This window comes from Dunckerocampus dactyliophorus, chromosome 20, assembly GCF_027744805.1.
Source record: "Dunckerocampus dactyliophorus isolate RoL2022-P2 chromosome 20, RoL_Ddac_1.1, whole genome shotgun sequence".
Classification (NCBI taxonomy): domain Eukaryota; kingdom Metazoa; phylum Chordata; class Actinopteri; order Syngnathiformes; family Syngnathidae; genus Dunckerocampus; species Dunckerocampus dactyliophorus.
The window spans coordinates 18535001-18556268 of record NC_072838.1 but is presented as its reverse complement, the minus strand read 5'-3'; the positions used below and the strand labels follow the sequence as shown (position 1 = coordinate 18556268).

Genomic DNA, 21268 nt, shown 5'->3' with positions numbered 1-21268 from the left:
TCTACTACTCCTCAGATATCACCACTATCCCACATATATATCATATCTTTGTCACCCGCAGGGCTGGGGAGGGTTGATTTTTTTGGGATTAAAGTTGAAATACAGGAAATGTATTGGGAAACTACTCAGACAGAAGCAATGCACTCATACAAATAGAAACACATGCATAAAAGATCACTGAACTCTACAAATAAAATATAGAAACTGAACTATAGGAATGAAATTAACAAATATAAAAATAATCTAAACTATATGAAATAACCTATGAAAAAATAAAAGTAAAATATATAAACTAAACTATAAAAATAAAATAAACTATACAAACTAAACTGTAAAAAAAATAAAACAAACTAAACTATAAAAAAATATATTGACTAAAATATAAAAATAAAATAATAAAACAAACACACTACAGCTTTTACCCACAGGCCATCAGGCTTCTCAACAAAGCACTCACACACGCCGCACGCAACACACACACACATACACACACACACACACACACACACACACACACACAAACACAGCACTTTATTATTTATTTGTATTATTTATCTGTATTAATGTCTCTTCTGTTGTTGTTGCTTAATTTATTGGTATTTATGTTTCTTATGTTCTTATTCTTTTTCTTGTGTTTTCTTTCTTTTCTTGGGAGAATGAACAGAATAAGAATTTCATTGCATAGCAGAACTCCCCGTTTTACTGTGCATATGACAATAAAACTCTTCAATCTATAAAAATCAAATATATAACTTTATAAAAAAGTAAACTAACTAAAATATACAAATAAAAAAACAAACAAACTATAAAAATACAATGAATAAACTAAACCATAAAATAAAATAAACCTAAATATAAAAAGAGTCAACTGTAAAAACAAAGAAATCCTTTTTAAAATGACATATACAGTAAACTAAACAATAAAAGTAAATATCTAAGTGAACCTCCAACAATAAAACCAAACGTGTGCGCGCACGTGAGAGGACAGACTAGAACTTTGGAAGCATGAATGACCAGGAAGTACACAGGCGGTGTCACTCACCCAACGTGAGCAGCGTTTCTATGGCGACATGCCGCAGCTCCTCGTCGGCAGAATCACACAGCGCCACCACAGCTCGGATGCTCTCCACAGCCTGCGCATGCGCACGCACACGCACACGCACACGCGTGAACATCACCCGCACCGACCCCAGTGAGACGTGAACGTGTTACAAACACTCGTCTGCACAATGTGATAAATGTCACCACCGACCTGCAGGCAGCTGAGCGCCGCGCACGCCGCTCTCTGGCTCTGAACGCCCGCCTCCGACAGCGCCTGAGTGTAGCACTCCACCGCCTGCGGTCACGCACACACGCTGACATCTCACAACAACAAACACATCTTGGCGCGTCTGACGCGTCCGGACCACTCACTTTGTTCCTGAAGTGTCGGTGCGGCGCGGCGGAGGCGAGGTAGTCGGCCGCCGCCTTGTTGAGACGGGGGTCCTCGGCGGTGAGCATCGAGGCCAGCGTCCTCAGGGTGCTGCCTTGAGGCCGCAGGGAGGACGGCGGCGTCTCCTCCAGCGCCGACACACGCTGGGAGGCGTCTCCACCGCACAGGACCTCCACAAACATCTCTGAACACAAGACGCACACGTTCAGCTTCGATACGACACCTTTCAAAGTGTGTTAAGGAGGATCGCTTATGAAAGCACGTGCGGCTCTTCTCAACGAGCAGCGGGTCCTTACCCTCGCCGGCCAGGTGCAGCAGGTGCGTCTCCATGTCTCCCACTTGATGTTCTACCACGTAACTGTGGAACTGAAAGACGGTGATGACGTCCTGACAGAGAGCGGCGGCGGGACCATCGGACCCGGCCAGGTCGCCGCAGTCCACCATGTCGCTGACCACCCAAGATACGACTGCAGAGCAGGAAGAGAGGCGTGTCATCCATCTGTCACTCAGACTGAAGGAGGCGGGCCAACACTAACCTGCGTCACAACTCTCCTGCAGCGTGCCCACGTAGCGCCACTTCATGTGCGCCAACGCCCGCTCCAACGTGGTGTGGAAGAGCCCGGCAGAACCACTGCACTCGGACCACAGAGACATCAGACCCTCGCGCTCTGCAAGGCCCGGCAGGACTGACGCACGACACAACAAAACACAAACTATGAATCGCTTTTTTCTGGTTTTCATGAAACAAATCCATCAATAAAACATACAAAAATAACACTTTAATTCACTAAAATATACGATTAAAAATAAACTACAACAATAAAATATAGAGGAATAAAATATGTAAACTATAAGAATAAAATATACAACAATAAAAATAAAATATATAAACTAAACCATAAAAATAACAAAATATATAAAGTAAAATACAAACACTAAATATAAAAATAAAATATATAAATATAAAAATATATAAACATAAAAATGAAAGAATACAATATAAACACTAAATATAAAAATAAAATATATAAATTCAAGTCTAAAAATAAAAATAAAATATTTAAAGTAAAATATAAAAATTAAAGAATATAAACGCTAAATATAAAAATAAAAAATATAAAATCTAAAAATAAAAATAACACATACTGTATAAAGTAAAATATAAAAATAAAAAAATAAAATATAAAACTGTATTATAAAAATAAAATAGAGGGACACACCAAAACATCACATGCATGTGCACCACACAAGTGTGACGCGTAGATGAAAAAGAAAACAACACCCACCATCCACCGCCGATGTCACCGCCCCCGCTCTGTCCACGATGACCTCGGCCAGCTCCTCCAGAAGCTGTGTTTGAGCGGACAGCTTGAGGAGAACGCCGCGCCGCCGCCACACACTCGCTGCTCCCGTCAGCAGCTGTCATCGCAGTCCCAAATTAGCGCCCGCGCACGTTAACGAGTTAAGCGTTGATGTTTATGCCGTTTTGTTACCTGGATGAGGCGGTTGCAGTACCACAGGTGAATGACCACGGCCACGTCCAGGTTCTCGTTGCCCGTGCTGAGCGGCAGGGGGCTTCCCGCCACGCTGTTTCCCACCCCGGTGTCCTCGGTCAGGGCTTCGCTGAGGTGGCCCCGTGCTTCTGGATGCTGGCCACTAGAGGACAGCAGAACGTAAACTTCAAAGTCATCCCTCCCCATGTGGCGGTTCCACAATGCTCAACTTGGCCCAAAAATACGTCAAATTTTCTGAAAGATGCGTATTTTCTTTCCCTCCAGGAAACAGCATGATTTATTTATATAGTTCTGAAAAGCCGTGATAAGAGCAAAGCCGCAAAATTGGAAGCGCGATGTGGCGAAGGACGCCTGTATAGCACAGCTACTGTATGGGAGCTAAAGTGCTAACATTACAGTCGCACTTTCACAAGGTCATGCTAGGTTGGCCTTGTCACTGAAGAATAAGAAAATAATCAGAGCTCTCACGTCTGCAACTGATGCTGAGCTCCAAGCTGTGTTTTAAGAGGTGTAGCGAAGCCTGCTGTTTTACAGAGCTGTCCTCTGTCATGTGGCGGGGGTGCACATTATGTTCTTATTAATTAAAGCAAGTAAATAAAAATGCAGACACGTAAATGTTACCCGATCCTCTCGCCGTCAAAGAGGGGCGACCTCTGCGGCGGCATGCTGAGGACGGCGGTGGCGTCGTCTCCGGTGTCCTCGTCGTCAAAGTCTGACGTGTTGAGGAAGTCAAAGCTCTCCAAAGCGCTTTCCACCGTCAGGCTGAGGCTGGACGAGCGACTCCTGTGACCCGGGAGGCGGCACTGAACACAAAGACCAGACTTAGCAACTTTTCCTCCATGAGATCAATACCAGACGTGTTTGTTCTTCCACCTTCAGGAGGTCCTCCAGTCGCATGACTTCCTGCTCCAGGTCCTGCAGCTCTCTGCAGCGGTGCGTCAGCGCCTCCAGCGTCATCAGCAGCCCGTGAATGGCGTCCTCCAGGCTGCTCTCCAGGAAGGCCCTGCTTCCCTCTCCGACCCAGCTCGGGCTTCCTGCGCCCTCTGAGGAGCCGCCGCCGCCGCCGCTCTGCATTTCTGAGGACGTCAGCCGCTTCACCAGCTGTCGCGTCAGGTTGCCACCGTCCTCCGTGTCCAGCTCCACCGGCTTCAGCTCGTCGGCGTGGTCCAAGAAGACGTCCTCCGGCGCCACCGTTGAAAGAAGCCCGTCCGAGCACAAGGACGGAGCGTCTGAGCCCCGGTTGCGTTGGGACTCGGTGCGCTCCCATTCCGAGTCCTCGGCCGCCTCGTCGCTGGCGAGGCTGGCGCTGGTCCTGCTGTCCCGGCTCCCTCTGCTGCCCGTCTCGCCATCCTCCTCGTCCTCCTCCGCGATGGAGCCCTCTCTGGTCGGCAGGAGCCTGGAGGGGGAGGTGTCCATTTCTGGGGGCGTGACTGTGATCTCGGGGTTGGACGGGGCTGGCGAGTGGGAGCTGGGCGCCGGGCTCGGGCTGGGCGTGGACGCCGACGTGTCGGAGAAGGTGAAGGAGAGGCGCTGGCACTCGACCGTGCCACAGCCGCCATTTTCAAAGACGTCGTCCGGCAGCGTCGACTGAAAGGGAAAAGACGGATTCTGTTGGAAGAGACGAAAATCAAAAGAGGAAGCATGCAGCCACACACGGAAAAGAAGCATGGCGTGACTTCCTGTCTCGGAAGCGGGATTGTGGGCACACAAAAGCGGGATTTGGGATGTTAGGTTCAGGGGGTGCCACACACACTCACATAGACCTCCAGACTGGATTTGGGCCTAGGCCGGACCAAGGCCAGGTCCCCAAAGGAGCGAGTGCGCCTGAGCTTCTTGAGCAGGGCGTCTCTGAGCACGTGCAGGAAGGACAGACGCTGGCGCTCCACAGGATATGGCTGCCACTTCTTTACGGGACGAACGTGCAGGGGATTAGGAGGGGCGAGGGGCGTGGATGCACATTTAAAGTGGGATACAAAGTGGGGAGGTTAATGTGGAAAGGGGGTGTGGGTTAGTTTGGGGGAGGCGGTAAATACATTTACAACATTTAAAGCCAAACAACCTCCTGAAAACCCTCGAGGACTCACAAAGAAGGAGCTGTCCTGGAAGGTGGGGGTCTCCGGCGTGCCCTGGCTGTAAACGGACACCCGCCTCTGCAGGGCCGTGGCTTTGCTCACGTTGCTCGACGACAGCGTCAGGTCCTCCACGTCGAAGGGGCTGCGAGGGGGAGAACTTATGTTTGGTGTTTCAGGACAAAACTGCTTAGTTATTACGTGTGGTGACTCAAGTTGTCCACCAGAGGGCGACAAACACCAGCGATGCACACTTGGACGTGAAAGGGTCTAAAGATGCAAGCACGTCCCAGTATGACGCAGCACGTTTCTACACAAGTGCAAACCCAAAGGCATGAGGAGGCGGCTACTTACTACCACGTGACCTCCAGGTTGAGCTTAATGGTCCCGAGGTCGTTGACGTCCACCGCCACCACCTGAGGCATGGCGGTGAACAGCTCCTTGGTCTCGCAGATGACGCTGCCCACCAGCATGTGGGTGGCCAGGCCCTTCAGCTCGGTCACCTACACGGCATCCGAGGACATCACCGTGAACACACACGCACGCACACACACACATGGAACACGCCGCACCAACAGCTGAGACGAGCGCTCACCTTGATGTTGATGAGGTCAGTGATGAGCGGCATGAAGACCATCTCGTCCCCGTCCCAGCTCTGTCTGGAGTTCACCTCGATCCGCCCCTTTAGCTTCCACCTCTGGCGGCCGTAACGCATGAAGATCTGAAGACCACAACAAACACACAAGTTACAAGAATACAGAATGAACGCGTACTGTTCGTGAATAAATACTCTTGTTGGTACAAATAAATGATTCAAAAATGTATAATTCTAACAATTCATTTTAAATTATTTCTATCTTTCCATGTCTTTTGGATCATTCTGTCCTTGTAAACATGGATAATTCATATGTAATAACATTTATGAATACATCCAGTGACTTGCCTCGTATTGGTCTCCAGGACACAGCCTGGCAAAGCCTGCCAAACCTGGAAGGAGGAGGGAAAACACAGCGTCATAACTATTATTATTTTATTGCTGTGAGAAGCAGGACGCTGGTGGAAGGGAGCGCTCATGCAGTAATAACTACGCAGTTGACAGGATGCGGACAGCACGTATAGCAACACTGAGATCCCCAAGCTCACCTTTCATTCTGATGTGAAACTCCCCGAGCAGGTTCTCCAGCTCGCTCTCAAACACGCTCATGTTCTGGGAAGGACAAGAAGGGTCACATGACCGCCGTTAAACGAGCCGAAGGTCGTTGACAGGAAACAAACGACAAACGACAATGCCGAGGCATTCAGGGTTTCCATGAACGTGCACGCTAGCGTCTGCGCTTTACAATAAAAACGTGAGTGTTGGGATGCATGCTGTGTGGACAAAAGTATCGGGACACTTACAGCAGGGCAGGGGGTGTGGCATGGGGGCCATTTAAAAAAAATATACACCCCCCCCCAGAAAATGTTGAAATATTGATACTCGATGATGAGGGAATTATGATATCATACCAATAAATCACAATAAATTCTAACATATTGGCATAAAAATGTAATATCAGCTGATATCAGTATCAGGTTTTTCCTTCTAATGAAAAGCACAGGTAGGTAGTTTATTAGTTGGGTAGGTAGTTTGTTAGTTGGGTAGGTAGGTAGTTTGTTAGTTGGGTAGGTAGGTAGGTAGTTTGTTAGTTGGGTAGGTAGGTAGTTTATTAGTTGGGTAGGTAGGTAGGTAGTTTGTTAGTTGGGTAGGTAGGTAGTTTATTAGTTGGGTAGGTAGGTAGTTTGTTAGTTGGGTAGGTAGGTAGTTTATTAGTTGGGTAGGTAAGTAGTTTGTTAGTTGGGTAGGTAGGTAGTTTGTTAGTTGGGTAGGTAGGTAGTTTATTAGTTGGGTAGGTAGTTTGTTAGTTGGGTAGGTAGGTAGTTTATTAGTTGGGTAGGTAGGTAGGTAGTTTGTTAGTTGGGTAGGTAGGTAGTTTATTAGTTGGGTAGGTAGGTAGGTAGTTTGTTAGTTGGGTAGGTAGGTAGTTTGTTAGTTGGGTAGGTAGGTAGTTTATTAGTTGGGTAGGTAGGTAGTTTGTTAGTTGGGTAGGTAGTTTATTAGTTGGGTAGGTAGGTAGTTTGTTAGTTGGGTAGGTAGTTTATTAGTTGGGTAGGTAGGTAGTTTGTTAGTTGGGTAGGTAGGTAGTTTATTAGTTGGGTAGGTAGGTAGTTTGTTAGTTGGGTAGGTAGGTAGTTTATTAGTTGGGTAGGTAAGTAGTTTGTTAGTTGGGTAGGTAGGTAGTTTGTTAGTTGGGTAGGTAGGTAGTTTATTAGTTGGGTAGGTAGTTTGTTAGTTGGGTAGGTAGGTAGTTTATTAGTTGGGTAGGTAGGTAGGTAGTTTGTTAGTTGGGTAGGTAGGTAGTTTATTAGTTGGGTAGGTAGGTAGGTAGTTTGTTAGTTGGGTAGGTAGGTAGTTTATTAGTTGGGTAGGTAGGTAGGTAGTTAGTTGGGTAGGTAGGTAGTTTGTTAGTTGGGTAGGTAGGTAGTTTATTAGTTGGGTAGGTAGGTAGTTTGTTAGTTGGGTAGGTAGGTAGTTTATTAGTTGGGTAGGTAGGTAGGTAGTTTGTTAGTTGGGTAGGTAGGTAGTTTATTAGTTGGGTAGGTAGGTAGGTAGTTTGTTAGTTGGGTAGGTAGGTAGTTTATTAGTTGGGTAGGTAGGTAGGTAGTTTGTTAGTTGGGTAGGTAGGTAGTTTATTAGTTGGGTAGGTAGTTTGTTAGTTGGGTAGGTAGGTAGTTTATTGGTTGGGTAGGTAGGTAGTTTGTTAGTTGGGTAGGTAGGTAGTTTATTAGTTGGGTAGGTAGTTTGTTAGTTGGGTAGGTAGGTAGTTTGTTAGTTGGGTAGGTAGGTAGTTTGTTAGTTGGGTAGGTAGTTTGTTAGTTGGGTAGGTAGGTAGTTTATTAGTTGGGTAGGTAGGTAGTTTGTTAGTTGGGTAGGTAGGTAGTTTATTAGTTGGGTAGGTAGGTAGTTTGTTAGTTGGGTAGGTAGGTAGTTTATTAGTTGGGTAGGTAGGTAGGTAGTTTGTTAGTTGGGTAGGTAGGTAGTTTATTAGTTGGGTAGGTAGGTAGGTAGTTTGTTAGTTGGGTAGGTAGGTAGTTTATTAGTTGGGTAGGTAGTTTGTTAGTTGGGTAGGTAGGTAGTTTATTGGTTGGGTAGGTAGGTAGTTTGTTAGTTGGGTAGGTAGGTAGTTTATTAGTTGGGTAGGTAGTTTGTTAGTTGGGTAGGTAGGTAGTTTGTTATTTGGGTAGGTAGGTAGTTTGTTAGTTGGGTAGGTAGTTTGTTAGTTGGGTAGGTAGGTAGTTTATTAGTTGGGTAGGTAGGTAGTTTGTTAGTTGGGTAGGTAGGTAGTTTATTAGTTGGGTAGGTAGGTAGTTTGTTAGTTGGGTAGGTAGGTAGTTTATTAGTTGGGTAGGTAGTTTATTAGTTGGGTAGGTAGGTAGTTTGTTAGTTGGGTAGGTAGGTAGTTTATTAGTTGGGTAGGTAGGTAGTTAGGTAGTTAGTTAGTTGGGTAGGTAGGTAGTTTGTTAGTTGGGTAGGTAGGTAGTTTATTAGTTGGGTAGGTAGTTTGTTAGTTGGGTAGGTAGTTTATTAGTTGGGTAGGTAGGTAGTTTATTAGTTGGGTAGGTAGGTAGGTAGTTTGTTAGTTGGGTAGGTAGGTAGTTTATTAGTTGGGTAGGTAGTTTGTTAGTTGGGTGGGTAGGTAGTTTGTTAGTTGGGTAGGTAGGTAGTTTATTGGTTGGGTAGGTAGGTAGTTTGTTAGTTGGGTAGGTAGGTAGTTTATTAGTTGGGTAGGTAGTTTGTTAGTTGGGTAGGTAGGTAGTTTGTTAGTTGGGTAGGTAGGTAGTTTATTAGTTGGGTAGGTAGGTAGTTTGTTAGTTGGGTAGGTAGGTAGTTTATTAGTTGGGTAGGTAGGTAGTTTGTTAGTTGGGTAGGTAGGTAGTTTGTTAGTTGGGTAGGTAGGTAGTTTGTTAGTTGGGTAGGTAGTTTATTAGTTGGGTAGGTAGGTAGTTTGTTAGTTGGGTAGGTAGGTAGTTTGTTAGTTGGGTAGGTAGGTAGTTTATTAGTTGGGTAGGTAGGTAGTTAGTTAGTTGGGTAGGTAGGTAGTTTATTAGTTGGGTAGGTAGGTAGTTTGTTAGTTGGGTAGGTAGTTTATTAGTTGGGTAGGTAGGTAGTTTGTTAGTTGGGTAGGTAGTTTATTAGTTGGGTAGGTAGGTAGTTTGTTAGTTGGGTAGGTAGGTAGTTTATTAGTTGGGTAGGTAGGTAGGTAGTTTGTTAGTTGGGTAGGTAGGTAGTTTATTAGTTGGGTAGGTAGGTAGTTTGTTAGTTGGGTAGGTAGGTAGTTTGTTGGTTGGGTAGGTAGGTAGTTTGTTAGTTGGGTAGGTAGGTAGTTTATTAGTTGGGTAGGTAGTTTGTTAGTTGGGTAGGTAGGTAGTTTATTAGTTGGGTAGGTAGGTAGTTTGTTAGTTGGGTAGGTAGGTAGTTTGTTAGTTGGGTAGGTAGGTAGTTTATTAGTTGGGTAGGTAGGTAGTTTGTTAGTTGGGTAGGTAGGTAGTTTATTAGTTGGGTAGGTAGGTAGTTTGTTAGTTGGGTAGGTAGGTAGTTTATTAGTTGGGTAGGTAGTTTGTTAGTTGGGTAGGTAGGTAGTTTATTAGTTGGGTAGGTAGGTAGTTTGTTAGTTGGGTAGGTAGGTAGTTTGTTAGTTGGGTAGGTAGGTAGTTTATTAGTTGGGTAGGTAGGTAGTTTGTTAGTTGGGTAGGTAGGTAGTTTATTAGTTGGGTAGGTAGGTAGTTTATTGGTTGGGTAGGTAGGTAGTTTGTTAGTTGGGTAGGTAGGTAGTTTATTGGTTGGGTAGGTAGGTAGTTTGTTAGTTGGGTAGGTAGTTTATTAGTTGGGTAGGTAGGTAGGTAGTTGGGTAGGTAGGTAGGTAGGTAGTTTGTTAGTTGGGTAGGTAGGTAGGTAGTTTGTTAGTTGGGTAGGTAGTTTGTTAGTTGGGTAGGTAGGTAGGTAGTTTGTTAGTTGGGTAGGTAGGTAGTTTGTTAGTTGGGTAGGTAGGTAGTTTATTAGTTGGGTAGGTAGGTAGTTTGTTAGTTGGGTAAGTAGGTAGTTTATTAGTTGGGTAGGTAGGTAGTTTGTTAGTTGGGTAAGTAGGTAGTTTATTAGCTGGGTAGGTAGGTAGTTTGTTCTGATCATTTGTCCACCCTAAAAGAGCCTGAGGAGCATTCGTCTTGTAGAAATGAGAACCTCTGTGTATTCTTTATAGCGCCGGTTGACCTCGGTGATGCTCTCCTTGGTGCCTTTGGTGGAGGGGGAGGAGGTGAAGGCCTGTTTCATGCGGCTGGCGCCTTCCCTCAGCCGACTCTGGATGCAGAAGGCCTCGTACAGCTCGTCCACCTGCACGGGAACATGATGGTGTGATTAGTTTTGCCCCCCTTTGTAATTGTTGCTGCCTGGAAGAGCTGTGGTAGGAGGAGAACCATCACAGCTTGCGATGCTGATGCTTGGCACTCTGTGTGGCCTTCAGTAGGGGGAAGGGGGAGAAAGTGACCATTCCACGGCTGTGGCGGTTTGAACACCTTGATGTTCTTGTGTGAAGATGCTGTAGAGTCCACGCGCAGCAACATCACCACGTCTCCTTCAGCAATCGTGACTTTTTTTCTAGGAGAACCCGATAATCTGGCGAGTCAGCACTTACATAAACCCCCTCCCCTGGTAGCGCCCTCAGCCCCCCAACATACTCCTCCCCCACTATTCCAGCCAGCTGGGTCCAAGCCTGTCTGCGGCATGCGGTGTGTGCAGCAGCTGGCCTAGGCTACAAGACACGCTGCAAACCACAACGGTTATTATGAGCCTTTATGAGCCAGAGCATGTGAAAAAAGTAGCAGCCGATAGCCCCAAAATTAGGGCACTTTTTTTTTCTCTACAAGGTGGCAGTAGCTGCATTTGAAGTGTCATTTATCGTTTATCGTGGTTAATTGGTTCCAAACCCAGAGTGAATTTCCATGAAGTAGGACTTCCAAATCAATAAACGGAATATTTTGTAGTTAGAGCATAGAAAACCTGTTTATGACTTTCTAAATGCGGGTTTTAACACAATTAGAGCCCCATAGACATGAAATAACACCCATATAGTCACTTTTACACACCTATTACATCACACTGCACAGGCTACGGGTTCACTGCAGGGACATAACAGACGGACGGCGCTAGCATAGCAAGCTAGCGAGCTAACTAGTTAGCCTCTCCAATGTACTTATTCTTAACAAAAGGGTTTCAAATGGAGTGAGGAAGAAGGACAAAGAAGCCCAAAAATGACGAAGCCCAAAAATGACCACTTTATCCTTTTATTACTTTCGTCATTGTTTTTGTTGTTAAAAAATGCGATGTGGAGGCGCCATACAGCGAGGGACGACTGTACGCAGCCTGCATGCAAGCTTTGTGTTATTAGCACCAACATTTCATCTTCCTCCCCCCCATATTACAAAACTACCAGCTTTTCGTACTTCTAGTTGAACTCACTGATCCCACCACACAAGATCTTCAGGTCAAAGTTAGGGTGCACTACATGAATGCAAGCAGCAGAGGCGCTGTTGCTTGATTTCCTACTCTAAACGGGCAGCACAACACCAATGAACAAACAGCGCTCACTCTTTACACCTTTTTTCAAATGATTTGTTACCTTTAAAGGTGTGTGTTCTTCCCTGACAAGATAAATCCGCTTCGCCTTGAACTTTTTCAAATATTTCCAAGCGCTCACGTCTATTTTCAGCACAGGGCCGCAAAGAACAAGAGGACGATTCATGCGCTTCACAAAGCCTTTCAGTGTGTTTGTTTAAAAGAAAGAAGAAAAGCATTTTGTGGCCCACACAAGCCGATACGCTCCTCAAGCAGCCTATTTTTGAATGTTTCTCATAGACCTCCTTTTCCTTGACGCCTGTCTCCAAGGACCACTGTCCACTGCTTCCTAGACCCGCCCTGACCCAGATCCACGCATGGCTTCCAGCCTTGGGGGAGGCACGTGCACGCCTCAAATCTGTACGCTTCCTTCCTGCGTGCATGCACGTGTTTGTTTTGGAAGAGGGGGTGGGGGGCTTCTTCCACAAGAATATAAAAGGATGCTAACGTCAGTCTTTTTAGCGCCACGGGAGCTTCAGAAGCTGGCCTTCCGGTAACCATGGCAACCCTAGAAACAGCACAAGCTTGTGCTCTGATGGCCTGCGGTCACGTCTGATTGGACGACAGACAGACTCTGAGGACCAGACTACAAAAGGGGGCCGGGAAGGGCCATGTTGCGGCCTTGAAGAGCGTTATTAACATGCAGCCTGGGAGGAGGCGACAGGACGAGGATGAGACCCAACCTGGCAGCACCAATACTATTTAAACATGGTACAAAAAGAAAACTTAGCTTACAAACGCAAGGGAACAACATATTGTTACATAAAAATATACAAAGAAATGGAAGCGAATGAACGTGTTTTCGTTGTTAAAGGCTGCAAAATGCATGCGGTTGGATACCATTTAAGGCTCCCCAATGATGCAAAAGTGACTTTTTAAATAAAGTTCTTACAGTCACATGTGTCCCTACAGAAGAGGCACCCGTTTGTAAATTGTCTCAGGCTTCGCTACATGTCTTCAAATAAAGCCCCAAGCTCTGCCAACTATCCGTCACTCAGCGACGGACGAGATGTCTGTCATCTCCCTCACTTGTTTGCTCCGCTCTAAGTGCTTGCTTTTCAAGTTGTGACTTTTCAAAAAAAAAACTAAACAAAAAAAAAACAAACAGGCTTCACTACACATCTTGAAATGAAGCTCTGCCAACTACAAAGTTTGATCGTTTTTCCTCAGTGAACAGGCTAACCTAGCATGATGCTGCTGTTAAAATGTGAGTGTGATGTTAGCATGTGAGCTCACATAGCCATGCTAGTGACGCTAACATGTGTCCTCCTGTCCCACTCCTTGATATGACGTCGCTGCATGTGATATATGGTGTCTATTAGGGGCGCATGATAATACAAATGGAAACATTATGACAATATATTGAGAACTACTCATTTCACTTCTACTGCACTTACACTCTGCACTCTGTGTGTATGCTAGCGGCCCCGCCTCCACCCGCCAGATTGTATGACTGACAAAAGGGCTCACTCCGTTCATGCCGTTGTTCTACGGAACAAACGTGCCAAGGTGCTGCAACCAATGCACAGAGTGAAGCCTCTTCTTGCGCGCTTGGAGGCGGGAGGCGAGGACAACCAACAAGCACGCACACGGCAATGCATGAAAGCAGAGTTCATTTTCATTTGTTGTGTGATGAATTCATTGCTTATTATCCCAGGCCCGGTGCCCAAGACATTTTTTTCTGACAGAGAAATCTTGAATCTGGCGAGACCGTGCGGCGCAGCTGCAATTGAGCGTTCCGTGGTGCCTTGCTCACCTTGCTCATGTGGAACTCCAGGCGTCTCATGTACCTCTCGATGGCTTTGATTTGCTGCAGACAAACGACAGCCACTGAGAACACGTGCCACCACATACTGCACATACGTTAGCACGTCACCAGGTCCGGTTTGACCGAGCCTCCGTGTCAAATTAGTATTTATAGCAGTTAAATACATGGCAATTTGCAAAATGACTGGTTAGGTGTGCTTCCTAGGGGAAAATACACACGTTTGATCATCCTGGTGGCCCCCTGTCACCCCGTCATCACCTGTGCGTGTGTGTGCATTAACGTCGGCTGAAAACTCACCTTGTCGAGATCATACAGGACTCCCTGCAGGGGCACAAACACAAACACAAACAGCGTCGATACACAAGCTGATGCAACACGCGCATATTCATGACTTCCTGGTCCCTCACCAGGCGTGAGTTCCTCTTCATGTCCTTCATTAGAGACGTGAGCTTCTCCAACTCTGTCTGGTGAACCTCCAGATATTCACTGCGTGTGTGGGTGGGTGGGGGTCACAAACAACACAATTCATCTTACCTGCCACGATATTAGGCACACGTGTAAATACTCACTCCAGGCCTTGTTTGAGCGCGTTGTAAACCTCCTCCAGTCTTTTTGGCTGAGGCTCTCTGGAGCTGCTGCTGCCCCCCTTGTGACCAGACAGGTGGGGCTTCTTGGGTTTGGACTGAGGCTTCTTCTGCGCCACAGAGTTGCCCATGAAGGAATTACACCTAAACACACACATTTAAACACAGCGCGCTTTCCATCAGTCAATCCACACACACACACACACGTGCAGCACGTGGCATGACATCATGACCTTCACGCAAGTTCCTACCCACCATGGTGTACATTTGTATTCATACAAATGGCGGATATACTCAGCATCCACAACACATTAAAGGTTCCCTCTGTTGTGATGACGCGTACAGTAGTCCCTCGCTACCAACATCGCTCCCTCGTCCTTTTTCAAACATTCATTAATAAATTATCACTGTTTCATGGTTGAATACAGCCTATTATCACTCCAAATATATGCATATAAATATATATATATATATTGAAAATATATATCAATATATATACAGTATATAGAGAGAGAAAATATATGCTATAAATACAGTACATATTTGAAAATATATCTATATAAATATATATAGAAAATATATCTGTATAAAGAAATATATAGAGAAAATAAATGCATATAAATAAATTGACTGTTGGCTGTTAATGTGACAGCAACGTTGCTTGTGGAGCTTGAAGGGCGATATCAAAAAAGCCCATACCGATATTACATTTTTATGCCAGTATCGGTGGGCCGATATTATCAGACATCCCTAATAATGACATTACTACTACATCACTACTATCAAGAGTACCAGGGGTAGAGTGGGGGGCACCAACAAGGTGTACTGTATTCGGGCACACGCTCCGAGCAGCTGGTGTGCCGCCACGGAGGTCTCTGGCAAACCTTTTCACTTTTCAAACGCCACGGCGCTGGCGTTTCAGGTGGCTGATAACGTTTTTGGTGTGCTCAATTGTCCCCCCCCATCCCAGAGCATTTGGTACAACGCCCTTCCTCTTAAAGTGAATATTTGTGTACAGCTCAGGGGATGTTGGGACAGGCCCTTAACGTCACAGGCAGGAGAAAAAAAGAGCGCTTGATTAGCTCACCCACACAGTACGGGTAATCTGGCCTGATTGGAGTCTTTTCTTAAATGATCGGTTATCTGTGCTATTTTTAATGCTGATCAGATTTATGGTATGATATCATAATTCCCTCGTATCGGCCTGATACTTATGGTGCACCCCTAATGTCCTACACTGTTATTTCAGTCCATTACAATTACACATGCACATACGTCATAGCAAATGAGACAGACCCATCACCAGCACCACAAATAGATTGCGGTCCTGTGGGGAACACTGCATTGTGTCGATGTACCTATTGTTGCGTCCCGCCAGCCGGCCAGTCCAGCAGGGATGACCTCACCATGAATTCATCACACTTGGAGAAGTTCTTGTGCACACAAAGTCTAAAAGTGTGTTATCTCCTGCTGGAGAGAACTAATAAACACACGAGGAGGGACGACGATGAGGTGATGGCACTCCCAGCACGCCGTGACGTTCAATTGTTGGCTTATCAGCTTGCTAGCCACTGACTACTGACACTGTGCCTGAATGAAAGGAAAGAAAACTACCGCAGCAGCCAATGGAATTCAAATATTAACATTGGGGACAAAGCCAGTGGAGAAATGCACCGTACATGCCGATACTGTATGTTTGCACGTATTCGTGCTGCAAAATTCAACTTAGCGAGGTTTTCTGCAGGCCGTCATCCTATTTTAGGTCAGCCTCATCTACCGCCCCCCGCCCCCTTTTCTTTTTCTCCCATTTAGCTGACATTTCCTTGAGCGTGATGAGTACCCACCCAGCAGAAGACGAGGCAACGGCGAGCCACAAACTAGTTGGAACGCGGCAGAGTGGCCGACGCAGCAACACGACTGCCGCAAATGTAGGCCAGCCTTGAGGGTCACGCACATGCTCTACTGTAGTAGTGTATGTAGGCACACGCACACACACACACACACACACACACACTTCAGTTCAAATGCAATATGCCAACATGCCTACACGCACATGACACATGGTGACACACCTGCACACATGAACCACCACCTCGTATGGTTGGGGCAGCATGACGACACAGCCACACGGACGCCCCCTTCCGGCTCACACCGAAGACGCAGACGTCACACTGCGTACATGTCTTTAAATGGAGGAACATCAGTTTTCCGTGGTCATGTTTACTGACACGTAAACTACCCCCCGTCAAACGTTTTAGAACACTCCAATGTCTGGAGGAAAAAAGCTCCATTTTCAAGTGCTAAGATGGTCTGTCTGTCTTCCATTGTTAATTCCATTCTTTTCTTGCCATTTTTGTCTTTGTCCACTACAGTGCTGTTCAACTGGTGCTCACGAGGGTGTAGCACCACAGTGTTTGTACGCAGACAGAGGAGGTGGTAAGTACTCCTGTAGGAATGAGCTGCACCAGCTGCCAAGGCTTGACCAACCTCCGTTTCTGCACAACAGCTTGACATTGTTGACCCATTTTGACCCTGAAACAGTATCATTCTGAAATACACATTATTTTTCACTTTTGGCTCACCTTACCTTTTTTTTTTTACCTCTGGCACTTCACCGCTTACCTTCGTACCATTTCAAGCTATTCACTGGACGTGAACCACTTGAATTTCTATGAATAACTGGAAAAAGAGGGGCGTTCTAAAACTTTTGAGCGGTAGTGTACATTTGGCGGTGGTACAAATGTGAAGGGAGGTGTCCTCTAATTTACAAGGTACATCAAAAGGAGCCTGAATGCCTTTAAAATCACTACTTGTGGATGTAAGGATCACCTAGCCCACTTCAGCTGATGTCCACCAGGATAACAATCAGGTAAATGTGAGGTAAGTTAGCCTCAGCGTTTGCGTGCCGGTGCGTGACCCCCGTCAATCAATCGTGTGTGTGGTGGGTTGTAGTCCGACTTAAGCCAAGTCGGGGGGAGTACTCAAGTGGTAAAACGTAAACAGTACATCAAAGCTAACTATACTAAAGTCCTATTGAGGCATTTGAAAAACGTAGGAAACGCGTCACATCATGTGATCAACATGACATGCAAAACTTAAGCGTATTTAAACACCCCGGGAACATTGCTGTGGTGTGTGTGTGTTTGTGTGATATAGGCAACTGAAGACAAGTGTGCACCCCTGGTGTATCGTATCAGCGGGAAAGATGTTGCATGTGTGGTAGCGACACGCTGGGGAAAACTAGTGAGGAGAACGACTGTCGAGTGTGCGTGCTTGTTCGTGTGCAGGTAAATGTAGCGCCGGTAGCTAGTGATGGCCGTGCTCCGTCACAATGTGACACCTGAGCAACAGGTGCAACACGGCGTTCATTCCTTCCTTCACCTTCTGACCTGAGCCGGCCCTTCACGGTTCTTACCGTGACCGCCGTTCTTGCAGCGTGCTGAAGCCGGCGAACGACTGACTACGGATGATGCCGTTGGGGCCTCCCGGCGAGTGCGTCCCGGCGGCCGCCATGATCTCTGGAATGCGCGACGACACACCTGCAAGACAGAGAAAGAAGAGACGCTGGAGTGCCGCACTCAGTGGACGTTAAAGGCCGGCGACGTCACAACACACAAGCGGCACTCGCTCTTTCATGCGGGTGTCAGGAAACTCAACTCCTGACACTTTCCGTCGTGGACTTGCAGGCTGAGGTAAAGAGGTGAAACAAAGAGTGACTGATGGCTTGTGTGCGAGCGTTCTCCCCTTCAAAGAGTCCACGGCCAAAGCAAAGATTGATCAGTTATCTCATCTGCTCCTGCTATAAATAAACACACCCATGCCGTATTTAGCGGCGGCCTGTCAAACATCAGACCGTTTTAAAAAAACAGCAGCGTGAAAGCAACATGAAGCCGTCGACACTTGGGGAAGATGCTGAAAATAGACAGAGAGGACAATTTGGACGATGGAGTTTCAGTCTTGGAGCGAAGGATCCTCAGAGGTTAGCATACGGAGGGTACTGTGTGCTAACTCAGAGGTTAGCATACGGAGGGTACTGTGTGCTAACTCAGAGGTTAGCATACGGAGGGTACTGTGTGCTAACTCAGAGGTTAGCATACGGAGGGTACTGTGTGCTAACTCAGAGGTTAGCGTACGGAGGGTACTGTGTGCTAACTCAGAGGTTAGCGTACGGAGGGTACTGTGTGCTATTATTTGGCACATTGGTCTTTGCCTCCTTTTTCCCCAAAGCTGAGCTGCATAAATGTGAATGCATGTTGCATTGAAACACACCTGATGATGCGGCTTGTGTAATGAGGGAGGGCGTGGCCTGTAGTGTATAATTACAAGTGATGGTAAAACACATTTAGCAGTCAAAATTGTCCGATAATTATCGTGCACCCTTAAAATAAATGAATATTGCAAAACCAGAACCTCCTTCCCTGGGGAGGGCCGGTAAGAGGCCTCAGGGAAGACCCAGGACACGTTGGAGAGACAATGTCTCTCAACTGGCCTGGGAACGCCTCGCCATGTTGCACTGTAGCAGGAAAAGGTTTAGCGCAGACGTGTCCAATCAGATGAAACAAACATAGGAATGACTGCATGAATGATGCTCCCCCCCGTTTGCAAACACAGGTGCAATGAACATCATTGTTTCTGTCCCTGTCAGCGGGATGCCTTCCTTGTTTGCACGGGCGTCCTTCCATCTGCCTGAAAGTGTGTGGTGGTCTCATGCCATCATGCACCGCCAACGTCAGCTCCCCCCCCAGCCCGTGTTAGAAGGTACCAGCAACCTGATAGCATCTCCTTTGGTACACACAAAGCGATGACAAGAGCCTTGTTTTTCAGCCAGGGTGGGGACAACAGGCCAATGAGACAGACCAATACTGTCCTGGCTAATAATAGCAGCCCACAAGGACCCTGACGGTGGTGACTCAGTGAATGAATCACGAGGACCGCTGGTTCATCTGCAGCATGAAAAGCCTTGTATCCGTTTGGATACACGGGTACAGCGGACGTCCATTTATGGCCCGATGGGGCACAAGTCAATGTACCACAGGAACCAAAACACATGCCGAACCACCTGACCTCCGACACTGTTGAAAAATACTCTAACTTGGAAAAGCTGGGAATAGAACGCATGCAGACAGGAAATCACACGGCGATACTCAAATCACAGACACAGAATTCTCATTTGGACTTCAAGCGTTGGTCATACGTTCTCTTGATCCGCACGCACACGCACATGCCCTACCACAAACAAAGATGGCGTCCAAGCTCTGAAAACGACTCCCTCTTGGCTTCGCCCCGAGTGCGACAATGCCGACTCGCAGTGCGCTCACGTTGGCCGTTCCCATCGAGTGCCAGCCTTTTCATGCTCTGAATGAGTCTGCCAGTCAGTCCATTCAGGCCTTTTTCTCCTCTGGCGCTCACACACAATCATGTCCTCTAACACCCTTGGACAAGGTGTGGACGGGTTGTTTGGGGGGCAGGGAGAATAATAAGTGCATGTGAGATGGTTTTCCCACCAGCAAATCATAGAGTTCTGCTTTTTAAATTTAGAGTGAGGAGTATTTGTGCTCACCTGGAGGTAAGAAGGACGGAAACAAGTTAGGATTTGTTGATGTGTCCTAATGAAATATGATGGCATGACTACCACCACATGACTACTATCAGGACAACCAGAGGAGAGAGGGGGAGGAGCCACCTGTGGTGGCCCAGCATGGTGCACTGTATTCAGGCACACGCAGCCGGTGTGCTGCTACAGAGGTCGGGGCAAACCTTTTCTAAACTTAAAGGGATGGTTGGGATTTTTTTGACATGAAGTTGTATGACACCCCCATCAGCAGTGTAGTACATCAACAGTGACTTACAGCCCCATTTGGTCCCACGAGTCCAGTTCCGGTAGGATTTCTGTGACGAGGAACGTCGTCATTTAAGGAACGAGTTTGGCTTCTCAAAACAATATGCGTTCAAAAGAGTCATTCATTTGCCTCCTCCAAATAATCAGACCTCACCAATCGCTCTGTTACATTTGTCCCCCACCGTGTCCCTGCGCCCTGCCGCCTCTCCATTCTTGTGTACGTGACGAAGATGCTCGCATCGTCTCCTGTTAGTTTGGTGAACGTCCAACGTGAAAGCAACATCAGCACGGGAGTCGAGTGGCAACCAGCTCTGAGGCGCATTACCGTACCTGGCATCTTGTGTGCGGCTCAGCGTTACCGGCATCATACGCAACCCATCTCGTGGCCGAAGCCGCTAGGATCCCATCCTGAAGATCGCATTGAGACATCCCTACTTCTGGGATATGCGCAAAACATTTCATATTTAGTTTAAGGGCTGGAAACTTTCTAAAGTCGCAAAAACTGAAACACACTTGAGTAGTGGGGACATTGTGTGTATGTGTGTGTATGCGTGTGTGTCAGTCTGCACTTCTTATTAACAATGGCAAATCTCATTGTCTATGCTGGTAGAAATTTGCATCACCACGGCAACGGGAGAAAAAAAATGGGATGATGTGGTGGGTTATGTAAAAGAACAGTTAGGCACCACACACACACACACACACACTTGTGCTGCACATAATGCTCTGGAGCGTGTTCATGTTCAATTCAACTTGATGGAGCTTTCAAGATGGCCACAAACGTCACACTCACAGTGCTTGCACACTTCCCTACATTGACTCTGTGGCATGACTTCAAGTTCCAAGTGCACTAGGAAGCTCGCTTGGACACCTTTGAAGTGCACTTAAGAGTTCTTCCTGTCGTCTGTGATGAAGCAGCGTTTTGCTTCCATACGCAGCCTGAGCACAGCGCGTTTGAGCACACCAGCGCCTCATGTTTCTGAGAGATTGGAGCACCTTAATAATACAACAGCCCCCACCGCCCCCGACCAATATGCTCAGCTCAGTTTTCCCACCATGAAGCTTGAATTGAAAGCCCCGTGATGTCAACATGAGCCGTTGCGTCGGTGCGACACGCTGCCAACATGCAACAACACAAACGCTGTCAAAAGAGACGTCAGCTCTCTGACGGGTGTCGACAATGGCTCTTTGTACCGCCCAGTCAAAAAAAAAAAAAAAATGGTGGAAAATTCTTGAAGGAATCCAAATGTTTGCGTAGCGAGCGACACATGCTCAAGACAAAGCTAAGTGGTGACATGTGCAACCAGACACACACGCTAACTAGCCTTCTTCCAGTTTCTATGCTAAGCTAAAGCG

General features: G+C 46.7%; 1 protein-coding gene across 13 annotated transcripts in view; it reads right to left on the bottom strand.

Moving 5' to 3' along the window:
• ripor2 (RHO family interacting cell polarization regulator 2) overlaps window positions 1-21268 on the bottom strand; it is a 55837-nt gene that overhangs the window by 1849 nt on the left and 32720 nt on the right. For 6 of the 13 annotated variants that reach the window (XM_054764381.1, XM_054764387.1, XM_054764385.1 and 3 more), the window contains 21 exons: window positions 17489-17612; window positions 14059-14217; window positions 13897-13975; window positions 13787-13810; window positions 13478-13531; window positions 10291-10440; window positions 6159-6222; window positions 5959-6002; window positions 5611-5736; window positions 5370-5518; window positions 5031-5160; window positions 4704-4850; window positions 3820-4554; window positions 3568-3749; window positions 2926-3088; window positions 2719-2851; window positions 1969-2118; window positions 1729-1899; window positions 1414-1616; window positions 1253-1336; window positions 1043-1133 (listed from right to left, as the gene is read on the bottom strand). In XM_054764381.1, coding sequence (XP_054620356.1) covers window positions 1043-1133; window positions 1253-1336; window positions 1414-1616; window positions 1729-1899; window positions 1969-2118; window positions 2719-2851; window positions 2926-3088; window positions 3568-3749; window positions 3820-4554; window positions 4704-4850; window positions 5031-5160; window positions 5370-5518; window positions 5611-5736; window positions 5959-6002; window positions 6159-6222; window positions 10291-10440; window positions 13478-13531; window positions 13787-13810; window positions 13897-13975; window positions 14059-14217; window positions 17489-17612 — 3162 coding nt within the window. Of the gene's footprint in view, window positions 1-1042; window positions 1134-1252; window positions 1337-1413; window positions 1617-1728; window positions 1900-1968; window positions 2119-2718; window positions 2852-2925; window positions 3089-3567; window positions 3750-3819; window positions 4555-4703; window positions 4851-5030; window positions 5161-5369; window positions 5519-5610; window positions 5737-5958; window positions 6003-6158; window positions 6223-10290; window positions 10441-13477; window positions 13532-13786; window positions 13811-13896; window positions 13976-14058; window positions 14218-17488; window positions 17613-19922; window positions 19963-20066 lie in introns of all 13 variants that reach the window. The other 7 variants (XM_054764390.1, XM_054764394.1, XM_054764384.1 and 4 more) reach the window with 6 other exon arrangements.